Genomic DNA, 14,010 nt, shown 5'->3' on the forward strand with positions numbered 1-14,010 from the left:
CAAAGCAACAAAAGAGTGGCTGAAGAAGAAGCACATCAAGGTTCTGGAGTGGCCTAGCCAGTCTCCAGACCTGAATCCAATTGAAAATCTTTGGAGGGAGCTTAAAATTCGAGTTGCCAGGCGACAACCTCGGAACCTGAATGATTTGGAGGCTGTCTGCAGGGAGGAGTGGGCCAACATCCCTGCCGAAATGTGCACAAACCTTGTCACCAACTATAAAAACCGTTTGACATCTGTGCTGGCCAATAATGGCTTTTCTACGAAATATTAACATGCTGTTTGTCCAGGGGGTCAAATACTTGTTTTTCCTCATCAGATGGTTATCAATTTTTATAAATTCATATGATGTGATTTTCTGGAATTTTCTTTGGGATTCTGTCTTTCACTGTTAGAATGTACATATGATTAAAATTGTAGATTGTTGCATTCTTTGTAAGTGGGCAAACCTGCAAAATCAGCAAGGGGTCAAATACTTTTTTCCCCCACTGTAGGTCCCCCAGCACGCAGAGTGATGGGGAAACTGGGATGGGGTAACTTAGCCATATCGATAGGTCTTCACATATCTTCTGCCAGAACATTTGAACAGGTGCACATTGCAACATAACATGCATGTAACTCTGATATGTTACCTGAGCAGTTACGGGCAGATGTTTGACTGCATAAGACCCATTCTGAACATCCTTTGTCCAGTATAGTGTGTTCTATGGAGAGTTTTATATTGTATGAATTGTAGATTGGGATTTGTATTCATGCTAAAGATATTTAAACATATCTGCATCCAGAAGTTTTGGTCTGGACTAATGGATAGATCTGTCTCCCACTTTAAGAATGGGAGAGAGATTGAACCCTCTGTTTTTAACAAAAACATGTATATTTTTGTATGTATATTTATGTAATAGTTTTGGGGGCGAGAGTTTATGAAAGTCTGTTACCATTGGAGGTAGATCTAAGTTCATTATGTTATCCTTAAATCTGCCTGAATTATGGATTTAAACTGTTGAAATTCAAGAAATCTAGTATTGCTTATAGCGCCATATTGTGCCACTAGATCCTGGAATGGAATAAAGTTACTGCCTTGAATTACATGCTTGGAGTAAGTCTGCATGGGATAGGAGAAGAACCAAATGTGTTGAGAAGTTCCCACCAAGCTGCCAGGGAAGTGCTTATGTTAATGCTTTTAAAGCAGGTATGATATTTGATGCTGGAACTGATGAATGGCATTTTGGAAATTTTAATTTCCTTACAAAATGTTACCCCTAATTTGCATAACCATCCTATAGAATGTGGGCGCAAGTATTTCCCAGAATTCCCTATAGAATTCAGCCGAAAAAACATCTGGCCGAGGGGCTTTATTATTCGGCATATGTAAGAGAGCTTCCTGGAGTTCAGCCATTGAAACAGGTGAATCCAGAGCCCTGATCTGTTCATCATCTAACCTTGGCAAATCTATATTGTTCAGAAATGCATCGATGTTAGAGCTACATGGGTCAATTTGTGATGTATATAAGTTTTTATAATAATCTCTAAATGCATTGTTGATTTCTTCTGGGTTGAGTCATATTCCCAGCTGAGTCCTTTAAGGAGGAAATTGTTATTTTATCTTTATTCAATTTCAATTGATTGGCTAAGAATCTGCTGGATTTATTGCCATGTTCAAAGTTCTCCAAGCGTAGCAATTATTTCATTTAATTCAAGTTTTAATTTTCTCAGATCATTCAGCATGTGCTCCTGTGGGGAGGCAGATAGGGTAGTTTCTAATGTTTTTATTTTTTGTTCTAGCTCTAATTCACAAGATCTCTATTTCTTTGTTTTGTATGATGAATAGGAGATTATTTTACCTCTCATAACTGCTTTTGCTGCCTCCCAAAGAAGACATGGCGAAATTCCTGGCAGGTCAGTAGTTTCCATAAATATTGCCCACTCCTTTTTGAAGTAACTTATAAAATCTAGATTTTAGATCTTTAGATCTTTAAGCAATGATGCAAGAAGTTTTTCCCAGAGGAAAAAGCTTTTGCTCAGAATAAGATCCTTGCATATGTCCCTGAAGAGTCGAGGTGTTGCAGGATGTGATGCAGACCCAAGTTGACTGCATCATCCACTGACCTGTTAGCCCTGTAGGCAAACTGCAGGGGGTCCAGCAGGGGGCCTGTAATGTCCTTCAGGTGGGCCAACACCAGTCTTTCAGAGGACTTCATGACTACAGATGTCAGGGGGACGGGCATGTAGTCATTCAGTCCAGAGATGGAGGGTTTTTTTGGGACCGGGATGACTATGGAGCATTTGAAGCAGGAGGGAACGTCACACAGCTCCAGTGATCTGTTGAAGATCTGAGTGAAGATGGGGGCCAGCTGGTCCGCACAGATTTTCAGGCAGGATGGTGAGACACCGTCAGGTCCAGGAGCCTTCCTGATCTTCTGCCTTTGGAAGCTGTTATTTAGCTTTTTAGCGTAGCATCTCTTTGCAACTTTGACCTTAGTCATTGTGTTCCTGGCCTGGTTGTACAAGACTCTGTCCCCACTTCTGAAGGCCTCCTCCTTGGTCTGACGAAGCTGCCTGAGTTTCGCTGTGAACCAGGGTTTTTGGTTGTTGTATGTGCGGAAGGTTTTAGTCGGCACACACATGTCCTCACAAAAACTGATGTAAGATGTCACAGTGTCAGTTAGTTCGTCCAGGTCAGTGGCTGCAGCCTCAAAAACACTCCAGTCAGTGCAGTCAAAGCAGGCCTGTAACTCCAGCTTTGACTCGTTGGTCCATCTTTTCACAGTCTTTACAACAGGTTTAGCAGATTTCAGTCGCTGCCTGTAAGTCTGGATAAGATGAACCAGACAGTGATCAGAGAGTCCCAAGGCTGCACGGGGGACAGAGCGATAGGCGTCCTTTAATGTTGTGTAGCAGTGGTCCAGTGTGTTAGTGTCCCTGGTGGGGCACATAATATGCTGTCTGTACTTTGGAAGTTCATGACTGAGGTTTGCTTTGTTAAAGTCCCCAAGAACTATGAGCAGGGAGTCTTGGTGTTTTTTCTCCACGTTAGTTATCTGGTCGGCCAGGTGTAGTAACGCCTCACTAACACAGGCCTGAGGTGGAATGTAAACAGCGACCACAACAAACGAGGAAAACTCCCGTGGTGAATAAAACCGTTTACAGTTTATAAATAATATCTCTAGGTGAGGCCTGCATGATTTCTTCAACACTGTGACATCTGTGCAACAACCTTCGTTTATATAGAAACAGTCCGCCTCCCCGTGTTTTTCCCGTGAGCTCCCCCTCGCGCAGATGAGATTAAATCCCGGTAGGTGAAGTGCGCTGTCCGGGATGCGCTCGGTGAAGCAGGATTCGGTGAGACAGAGGGCAGCAGATCTGCAGAAGTCCAAGTTGGTTCTGTTGAGGAGCAGCAGTTCGTCCATTTTCTTGGCCAGAGAACGGACATTCGCCTGGTGAATCGAAGGCAGCGCAGTGTGAATTCCCCGCTGTCTCAGCTTAACCAGCGTGCCAGCACGTTTTCCCCTGCGCCGTTTCCAAATGATCCCAAACAGAACTTCCGCTCCTCCAACTAATAAGGAAAGTTCCAGGGTCAATAAAGAGCGGTGGAATAGTATGAGCAGTTGAAAGTCCAATGTTTAAGAGCTCTTCTCTGGTAAAATAATAATAATAAAGAGACAATGATGAGATCTCATCTGTTACTTCTTTTTATCCTATTGTAATCTCAATTCAGTATCCATTTGTCTAAGTCTCAAAACCTCAATCTCTCTTCATCTCATCCTTTTCTCCTAAGGGGGTTATGAGCAACAATTCAGAATGGAGTTATTTCTAAAAGATATTGTCACGATTCGGAGGTGGTGAGCGCAGAGGAGGTGAGAGCCCAAACGCAAGACACCAAGGCAGAGGTACAGTTCAGGGGTTTATTCAAACTTCCAAAATAAAGCCAAATCCATTCAGCACTGGAACTAGGTACAAAACAGGCAGGTAATCCAGAATAAGACAGAACATTCCTCCAAACACACGACGAGTGTAACACACTACACATGAGAATACAATGACCAGACACAGACTGAGGGAACAAACAAGTATATATGCACACATGGGTTAACGAGCTGGGAGGGAGCAACACAGGTGACTCGGATCAGGTTAACGAGGGAGGCAGAGAGACAGCAGGGAAACAGAGACAGACAGGTAGGCAGAGACAACAGGGGGCAACAGAGAGACAGTTATGGGGCAAGTAACCATATTTCACTTCCGCACTTCAATTCAATTCAAGTCAATTTTATTTATATAGCACCAAATCACAACAACAGTTATCTCACAGTGCTTTTCATAAAAGAGCAGGTCTAGACCGAACTCTATGATGATATTTACAGAAGCCCAACAGTTCCCACCAAGAGCAAGCACTAGGCGACAGAGGCAAGGAAAAACTTCCTTTAAGAGGCAGAAACCTCGCATTTGGAGTTGTAGAGTCATGTGGTTTTCTCTCAGCCAATCAGGGGAGATCAAGCTATCTGACAGATATTGACATCAAGGCATCTGACTAATCAGCTGTGGCCTGGAGCATCTCAAACACAGCCATCTTGCAGAAATCATAAATATTGCTTTTTTGAACCTGGCTTCTCCCACAGCTATAGTAATAACATCATAACTAAACATGGTAAGTTGATGTAACTCACAAATTATTTGGTTGAATAGTTGTGTTAAAGATTAAGATTGTTGTTATTTGCATAGCATTTGTAAAAATTAGCTTAATGTTTGGCTTAAAACTAAATGCACCGTATTTGATCATATGCCCCGTTCACCTAAGACTAGCATGAGTGGCACAAATGTCCATTTTTAGACATATGCCTTATGAATGTATGTTTTTTTATTATAGTTAAATGGGATACACAGGTGCTTATTGTTAGTGTGAGGCCCAGTACTGTGTGAATTGATTTTAATTACTGAATATTGGTTTGTAATAAAACACAATTATGAGCAAATATAAGTGGAACTAACAATAATTATAATTGTATTTTCTGTTTTTATTGTGTTTTTATATTTTCTATGTCAATACTCTTTTCCTATTAGATCTACATTACACTGTTACTGTTTTCCTCAACAAATAAATCAGAGTTGGTTTAATATTGACTGAAAAGCATATTCCTTTTGCAGCTGTCTGCTCGGCTATTTTATGGGAAGACGGATCCCGTTGTTGTTCCCGTAAACCCTGCCATCAGCGATGATGATAGCTCAGAGGAAGAAGACAATGATGAGGCAGATCACGACTTCCTTCCACCCACCCACAACCTGGACATCGATGGCCCTTCTGCCAAAAGGAAGTGCGTGCGGCCTGCAGTGGAGGTTCTTGTAGATGAGGACCTGGATGAAAACGAGGATCTCCAGCCAAAAAAAGGAAGAAAATACCAGCACATTCCCCCTGACTTCATCCAAAGTCCATTTGATTATTTCAGCAGGTACTTCAGTCACGAAGTAATCTCACACATAACATATCAAACCAACTTATATGCAACCCAGATAACCATCAACACCACCTTTGCCACCACTGAGGATGAACTTATGAACTTTGTGGCTACACTCATCTACATGGGGATTGCTGAGCTGCCCTCCGTTGATGACTACTGGGCAATAGAGACCAGGGTCTCACAAGTTGCAAACCTGATGTCATCCAAGTGCTTCACGTTATTGAAGAGGGTTGTCCACTTCAATTACAATGCTCAGATCCCTGGTAACAATGATCGCTTCTTCAAAGTCTGGCCATTGTTCAACTATCTGGTTACTGCCTTCAGAAAAGAGCCAGAGACTCCCAAGCAGTCTGTTGATGAGGTGATGGTTGCCTACAAAGGCAAGACTGCTGGCAACCTGAGGCAGTACATAAAATCAAAGTCCCTGTTCCATGCCCCCGTCTACAGCAAAAGCCGCCAGACCTGCAAGCAATGCAGCAGGAAGGGTAACATCGTGAGGTCAAACCTTCTCTGCAGGGTCTGCCAGCTCCATCTGTGCCTCAATGCTGAGCGTAACTGCTTTGTCAAGTACCATGAAGCAGTTGCCTAAGTGACTGAAATGGCCTGAACTGGACTGACACGAGAAGAAATGAGTTCATCATGCAATGTTCCTAAATGGTCTATGAAGGTGGTCAGTATTTGTTCCTCAGGAGAAAAACATGTTCTTATAGTATTTATACATGCACTTTTTAACAAATTGTGTTTTATTTTTAACCGTGATCCTCATGGCTGCTGATATATTATTTGTTGTTTAGAATTATTTTGTATTCATCAAGTATTTATTTATTATTTATTTTTCTTTGATCAATTATAAAGTTTGTTTCACATATTATTAATTATTTACAATTTCTTTGCCAATTTTATTATTTATTTACTTCTTATTTGCCAATGTTTTGACTGTTACTGTTGTAACAAGTGGTCTTGTTATCAGTTCCAGAAACGGTTCTGAACTGAATGTTATGTGTATGTGTATTTGTTGAATGTGTGTTTTTCTTGTATGACAGTCATGCCAGTATCAGTACCTCAAGAAAGAGATGTCTCTAAATAAATGTTCCTTGCAGTTTGTGTGTTTTTCTCATATTTTTTAAAATTCACTCTCTGTAATTTATTTTACCCTAGACAGGCAAGTGCTCATATATGGTAACTTCACTGACTGATTTGCAATGCAAAGATGAAAAAAAATTGAAGTTAAAGTTTAGAATTTCCAAATATTTCAATGAGTGCCCAAAAAGGGTTAACCCAGAACAACCAAGGACACAGACCAAAAGTAAACACTAAGACATGAACTGAGGCACAACAAGGACACAGGGCTGAGATGCAGATCTAAACAGAACCAGTAGATGAACAAGGCAATACACAAGACTAAACAGAGAACACAAGACCAGGGACCAAAACCACAAACAGAAAACATGGACCAACTGCCAAGGTTTGACTAAACAGCACAGAAACAGGGAGTTTAACACAAGGCGTTAGCAATAACACAAACAGTGACCAAACTGATGAAACAGAGTGGCTAAGAACGACAAGGTAACAAGACACTGACAACTCAACCACAGACTAAGATAACTGAACAGATAAACACAGAGATAATAATCAAAAGGGATAACAAATCAAGCAGAGCTTACAATGATATTAACAGACTGGACACAGGACAACAGACCGGACCGAACCCTTAAACAACATACTAAATAACAGAAAATGAACTGATCAAACTCAAAAGTTTTAAAGACTGATTGTCTTTAAATATAGTACAATTTTCCTTTAAAGTGGAGAAATACCATATCTACAAGTAATGTCCTCAAAGTTCTACGTAAGTAAAAGGTATAAAAGTATTGGATAGTGAATGTACTTCTCAGTTCTTGCGTGCATTCGGCCCTTAATGAATTAATCTCTTAACATCATGTCAAAGTATTGGGTGTTATCCAGTTATGCTGGATGTGACTACCTTAACAAACTGGAAAACATTACATTTGAAAGTGCAATATTTTCAATGTCAAAATGTTTTTGTTTGTTTTTTTCATTGTAACTTATAAAAGATAATTAACAATAAATACAATAAGTATTTGAAATTAAGGGGAGTAAAAGTACAAACCTCCATAAAAAGAAAATACTCCACCTCTACATTTGACATAAGTAAAATAAGTTGGCGCACTAAGACAAAACTGAGAAATATCTTGGAGCTTTTTTTCTGATCCACATTCTGGAGACTGAAATTACACTGATTCATGATATTGTAGATGAGAATCTTTTGATCAGAGTAAGACAGAGATGAGTGTTTTGCTCCTGAGGCCACTATGAGAAAAATTTGACATATTTGAGAAGAATCATGAGATCCCAGGATTCATAGCAGAGATTTCTTTGAGCTCTTTCTCTGATCACATGGTCCAATGTTCAGGAGCAACGGCGTTGCCAGGTTTTTCAGGGACTTTATCCCCGGATGTTTTGACTGTAGCCCCGAATGTAACTCAACAACAGCAACAAAAATATTTTCCATGTTAATATGCAATTTTCTTCATGACAAAGCCTGTCTCGCAGCTCTTCAAAGAGCAGAGGCTACTCGCAATAACTGATATATTTTGTTTGAAGTTCACGTATGTATATGACCCCCCCACCACCACCGTTACTCAGACTGCCTGCATTTAGAAAGAGCACGAGAGAGAGAGAGAGAGAGAGAGAGAGAGAGAGAGAGAGCGAGAGAGAGAGAGCGAGAGAGCGCATTGCTCACAGCTTCAGGACTTCTCCGCGACTTCTGAATTGCAAAATAGTAATCAGTGTATTAAAATATAAATGTTCTCGGTCAGTTTCAAGTCAGTGTATTAACACAAACGGTTATCAGTCGCCGCACAGTAGTGAGAGAATATTATGACCCCTGACGCTCTGTGTCCTGCTGTCTCTGTCCCCCTCGCTGTGACACTGTTTTATTCCCTCTAAAGCGGCTGTGAGCTGCACTTTATCAAGAGTGCAGAAGTGAACATTTGTGTGGAACTGTGGTGATATTGCTGACTGATCACAAGTGTTTTCAGTTTCCGTTTTCTTCCTCTGATGAAGATCAGTGTGCTCGTCTCATTGAGTGTGCTACAGTCCCAGACGGGCTCTGTGTCTGTCAGACGGTCTAAAGGGGGTAGCCTCAGGGGGGGACAGGTGAAAACATGAAAGATTTCTGGGCTGGGCTAAGCCCCCAGTGTTTCAAGAGCCTTGAAACGCCCCTGTTTAGGAGACTTAAATTAGACTTATTTAAGATCAGTTATAGATCTCTTGTTTTGATCAGTCAGACATAAATGAGATTTTAGATGGTTGTTTCTCCTGAGATGAATTTGAGAAGTAGAAGAAAAAGCATTTGGTCTGACCTTGGTATTAAGGGCAGCTCATTTGTGTCTAGGAGAAAAGAAGGAACCAACTATGAGATCTCATCTTGGATTTTGCTTTCCTAAGGGGTCTGCCCCGCTAATAAACATTTTAAAAGTCAGCAGTCATTGTAAATTCAAAGCTTTCCATCTTGCATTAGTCCAGAGTTCTAACTAAACCTTCACTTACAGACAGATAATCCCTGTCTTGTTTTCAAATGATGTGCGCTTGTGAGGAGTGCCATCACATCTGTGTCTGGACTGGCCCCACACATGTTTCTTGCTGAAATGCGCAAGTTTAATTTAGTGCATGTGCATATGAATGCATTTCCACTTGCAACAACATGTGTTCACCTGACTGCTAGTCCCTCTGTTCACTCTCAGTGAGTGTTTCTCTCTTCTCATGCCCAGACGGACAGTCCCTCTTCATCCTCTCATCAAAGTTGTAGGCTGCACATAAACACTCTGCGCGGGGGTGACTTGATCACTACCACTGCGTATGCCGGTGTCGTATCAGCTGTGAGAAGTTGATTCTTGCCGAGTCGGCTTTATCAGTTTTACATTTGTTTTTTAAATGCTGCTCCACTCAAGTGCGCTGCATGCTTTTCTTTCTTTTCAAGCTACTAACAATGTAACGAGGTCACATGGAGTAGTAACGGAGGATCTGAATACCCTCTGATTATATTTATATATGACGTATGTATATACGTCTATATTATGTATTTACTATGTAATGAGTACAGACATCAAATTCAGGCGTCAACATAATTGCTGCACCTCCACTGGAAGTTACATCCAAATACCCAATACTACCACCTAAATGCAACAGATTCTGCTCATTTTACAGCTCTAGGTGCAGTTTGGTTTGATCTGGTTTCACTCTGTAATAAACTACAACAAATACATAAGCAAAGGTCAGCATTCATGCCTTGGAATAATGCCTCATCACTCCAGGTATGGAAAGAGGAATGTTTTCCTGGAACGCATAAAAAACACGAGTATCGCCCATTTTTCATGTTCACAAAGATGAAACTGTGTTTTAAAGAATATTTACCCTCTCTGGGGAAATCTAGCCCAGATTTGGCAGCTCTAGCCACAGTGGATTTTGATCTGGACCTTGTCTAATGTGGGTTAGCCTACATTTAAAAAAGGTGCAAAACACTGAGGATCGGTCACTCAGCAACGAAAGCTCAGTTTCCCTTAACTTTTCCCTTTACTGCAGAATTGGAAGCTGACTTCAGCGTCAGCACTTTGAGCAGAGTCCTACCTGAGCTCCACAGCAGCAGCAGCAATACCAGGTGATCCATGTCCAGGTAGACCGTCTCTCTGCTGTCCACCTGCGTGCCACAGTGTGTCTGTGCACAAGAGGGGGAGGTTCACTGCAGCAGCATGTTTGAACAGTGGGTGAGTTTACATAATGAGTCCAGCAGCAGAGGCAGCGGCGAATTTGGCCATCGGACTATTTGTTTTGAGGTGGGTGACTCAGATCTTTTTAAATAGACTATAGGACGGTGCATAGGACAGGGTTTTATTGCTGTTGCAAGTTCACTATAGTTTTAATAGAAACATGAGTAACTATAAATATTAAGCATTTAGCCAAGTCAGCAACAAGGAAAAGATGTGGTAGAAAAAACTGTACAAGCAATATGGAAACCACACCCTGGAGAGGATTGTGAAACAAAACCCATTCAAAAATGTGGGGGAGTCCAACTTTATGGAGATTCATATATCATTTTCCAACAGGACTTGGCACCTGCACACAGTGCCAAAGCTACCAGTACCTGGTATAAGGACCATGGTATCCCTGTTCTTAATTGGCCAGCAAACTGGCCTGACCTTAACCCTATAGAAGATCTATGGGGTATTGTGAAGAGGAAGATGCGATACGCCAGATCCAACAATGCAGAAGAGCTGAAAGCCACTATCAGAGCAACCTGGAGTCTCATAACACCTGAGCAGTGCCGCAGACTGATGGACTCCATGCCAAAAGGAGCCCCAACTAAGTATTGAGTGCTGTACATGCTCATACTTTTCATGTTCATACTTTTCAGTTGGCCAACATTTCTAAAAATCCTTTTTTTGTATTGGTCTGAAGTAATATTCTAATTTTCGGAGATACTGACTTTGGGATTTTCATTTGTTGTCAGTTTTAATCATCACAATTAAATGAAATAAACATTTGAAATACATCAGTCTGTGTGTAATGAATATAATATCCAAGTTTCACTTTCTGAATGGAATTACTGAAATAAATCAACTTTTTGATGACATTCTAATTATATGACCAGATCCTGTATATATGGATGCATTCAGCACCTGATTTACTGAGACAGCAGCTCATCAGACTCTGTCATGGCAGCCTTAGACAGTCTGCTGCTATTCTAGCTTGTGAGTGTGTGTGTGGACCTGGGTACATTACTGCCATAGATGATGTCACTGATGGGCTTACCTGAGCAGGTGAGATTCAGGATGGAGGAAGAGGAAAATGATGTAGCCAGACTGAACACAGTCAGAGCTGATCTCCCACACAGATCTGTCTGCGGACTCATTTCTCTGTCCTACAGAAACAGCAGAGCCACAGTCCAGCTCTCTACAGATAACAGCTGCTGTCTTCAGGGTCCAGACAAAGAAAGAGTCCATCACTGGTCTCCAGTCTCCCTGATGTTTCAGCTCCAGTGTTCCTGCACAGCGACTGGCTCCTCCCACCAACCTGACAGGCTCTGAACAGAAACAAGAGAGTCATCAGTAAAGAAGTGAATTCAAGAGACTAAACTAAGACTTGACTGCTGATTCTGCTTCTGTGATTCTTTCTCTTTTCTTTCTCTCTTTACCTGTTGAGATGTGTTGTCCTTCAGCCTGTAGTCCTGTGATTGGACAGAAAAAAGAAGAACTTTCCATCAGCACAGAAACATCTCAGTGAACTCCGTCTGCAGTCATTTTACCAGTTTACTGTAGGTGAGATGAACATGTGAATACACAGAGCAGCAGCCAGCAGACTGGTTCATATAGAGTTAAAGGAAAAGCTCAGCATTCAGTGAAGTATGCTCGCTCAGCTTCATTTCATCAGGATGGAAATCAGTATGTGGATTCATGCAATGAGAGCTGCACAAACACAAGTCAATAACTACAGCTGCTTAAATCTGCTGCTATGAGACAAAAAAGAAAAACACCAGCAAGAAAAGAAAATAACTAAATGAAGAAGAAATATATTTATAATTCTATTAAAAATAATAATAAAATTTTATAAAAAAAATGTCTCTTCCTGCCTCCTTTCTCCTCCCTCCTCCATCCCTTTCTCCTCTTTTTTTTTTTTTTTTTACCATTTTCATTATTTTCATCATTATTTACTAATTTATTTATATTCCCTGGCAAGAGGAAGGAGAGTGAGGGCAGGGGTATCGATCAGGGGGACTTGACAAGGTTGGCAGAAATTAATTAAGATATATTAATTTATATAGAGATATATATTATATACTTATAGATTTATACTTAGGTTATTTCGTTTTGAAACAAACCCATTTATGAATTTTTTTTTTATTACAAATTAATTATGGATTATCCAATGATACCCAGATCGATAGTGCTCCTTTCACTGGTGACTTTGTGTGTGAGAAAACAGAAATGTTAATGCTTTCATCAAGTTGAAGTTATTACTTTATAAGACAAGTATAGTCATCCCTCCAGCCCTGCTCACTCTCTCTGTTTTGTTTCATTGCAGTGTGCACTTTAGCACTCAGAGCTCCCCCTGCTGACCATAAAATGCCTCTGTGCACCAGCCATTTCAAGCCCAGCCTCCAGTCTTTGGGCCATGCCCCTTATTTGCATACACTTGCCCAATTCTAAATGGCCAAATGCCCAATTCTAAATACTAAATGCATTTTTGATTTTGAGTTTTAGTTTTAGACTTTTAGTCTTAATTCTGACCCAATAATCCCTCCATAGAAATCAGCCTGTGGTACTGTTGAGGTGTTATGGAAGCCCAGGTTGCTTTGATAGCGGCCTTCAGCTTGTCTGGATTGTTGGTCTGGTGTCAGATTCAGATTCATTCTTTATTGTCCTCAGTGAAGGAAATTTGCTTTCAGTCTACACACAAACTACACACATATAGACATATGGACAATATACACATATTTACACACGTCACAAAAGTTACATCATTAACTTGTCTGTGAGTTTAACCCGCTTATATAACTTTTTCCGAAGCGTGCCTTTTTGTAGAGCAGCTGTCTGTATCTACAGCCAGATGGGAGAAGCGTGAAGCATGAGTTGAGAGGGTGGCTGGGATTTTGTACTATGGTAGTTGCTCTACGAGCAGTGGTGGTATTAATGAGGACTGGCAGGGTGGGAGTGGGAAGACCGATTATTATGGAGTAGTTGTTAGTAATTTTAAGAAGCTTATTCTTATTGGTGAGAGAGAGCATGGTGAAGTAGCAGGTAGCACTGTACAAGAGGACGGGTTCAATGATACTACGGTACAGGAGAGAAATAGCTCAAGTTTAAAAACTCAGTTTATTGTCCATAGTGATGCCGAGGTACCTGAAGCTGTCAAAAATTTCTACTGAGCTGAGGAGAAGAGGACTGTCCTTACACCATTGTGTGAAGTGTGCAATGGATTGGTGATAATAATCCTTATTTGTAGAGCACTTTTCAAAAACAAGTTACAAAGTGCTTTAACAAGTGTAAAGAATAATACAAAAAAAAACAAGATAAGATCATGAAAAATTAATATAAAATTAGTCAAATACAATAAAATAAAAGGGATAAAATAAAGTCAAATAAGATCGGGAAAGGCTCTCCTATAAAAGTATGTTTTAAGAAGGGACTTAAAAGAGTTCACTGACTCAGCCGACCTGATTTCCTCGGGCAGGCTGTTCCAGAGCCTCGGGGCCCTGACAGCAAACGCTCTGTCCCCTTTAGTTTTCAGTCGAGACTCTGGAACAGACAACAGACCTCTGCCCGAGGATCTCAAGGTACGTGCTGGTGCGTATGGGACTAAAAGGTCAGAAATATAACAAGGCGAGAGGCCATGAAGAGCTTTAAAAGTGATCAATAGAATTTTAAAGTCAATTCTAAAACATACTGGGAGCCAGTGTAATGAAGCTAAAATAGGAGTAATGTGGTCATATTTCTTTGTTCTGGTTAAAAGCCTGGCAGCTGAGTTCTGGACAGTCTGGAGTCGA

At 40.8% G+C, this 14,010-nt stretch overlaps 1 protein-coding gene across 1 annotated transcript in view; it reads right to left on the reverse strand.

Moving 5' to 3' along the window:
* The window catches only part of LOC123960366 (scavenger receptor cysteine-rich type 1 protein M130-like), an 86,706-nt gene extending 75,312 nt beyond the window's left edge, over positions 1-11,394 (reverse strand). The window contains exons 1-2 of the mRNA XM_046035048.1: positions 11,280-11,394; positions 10,098-10,185 (exon numbers count right to left, since the gene is read on the reverse strand). Coding sequence (XP_045891004.1) covers positions 10,098-10,137 — 40 coding nt within the window. The 5' untranslated portion in view covers positions 10,138-10,185; positions 11,280-11,394. The remainder of the gene's footprint in view (positions 1-10,097; positions 10,186-11,279) is intronic.
* Between the last annotated feature and the right edge of the window lie 2,616 nt (positions 11,395-14,010).

Source organism: Micropterus dolomieu, linkage group LG21 (genome assembly GCF_021292245.1).
Source record: "Micropterus dolomieu isolate WLL.071019.BEF.003 ecotype Adirondacks linkage group LG21, ASM2129224v1, whole genome shotgun sequence".
NCBI classification, from domain to species: Eukaryota; Metazoa; Chordata; class Actinopteri; order Centrarchiformes; family Centrarchidae; genus Micropterus; species Micropterus dolomieu.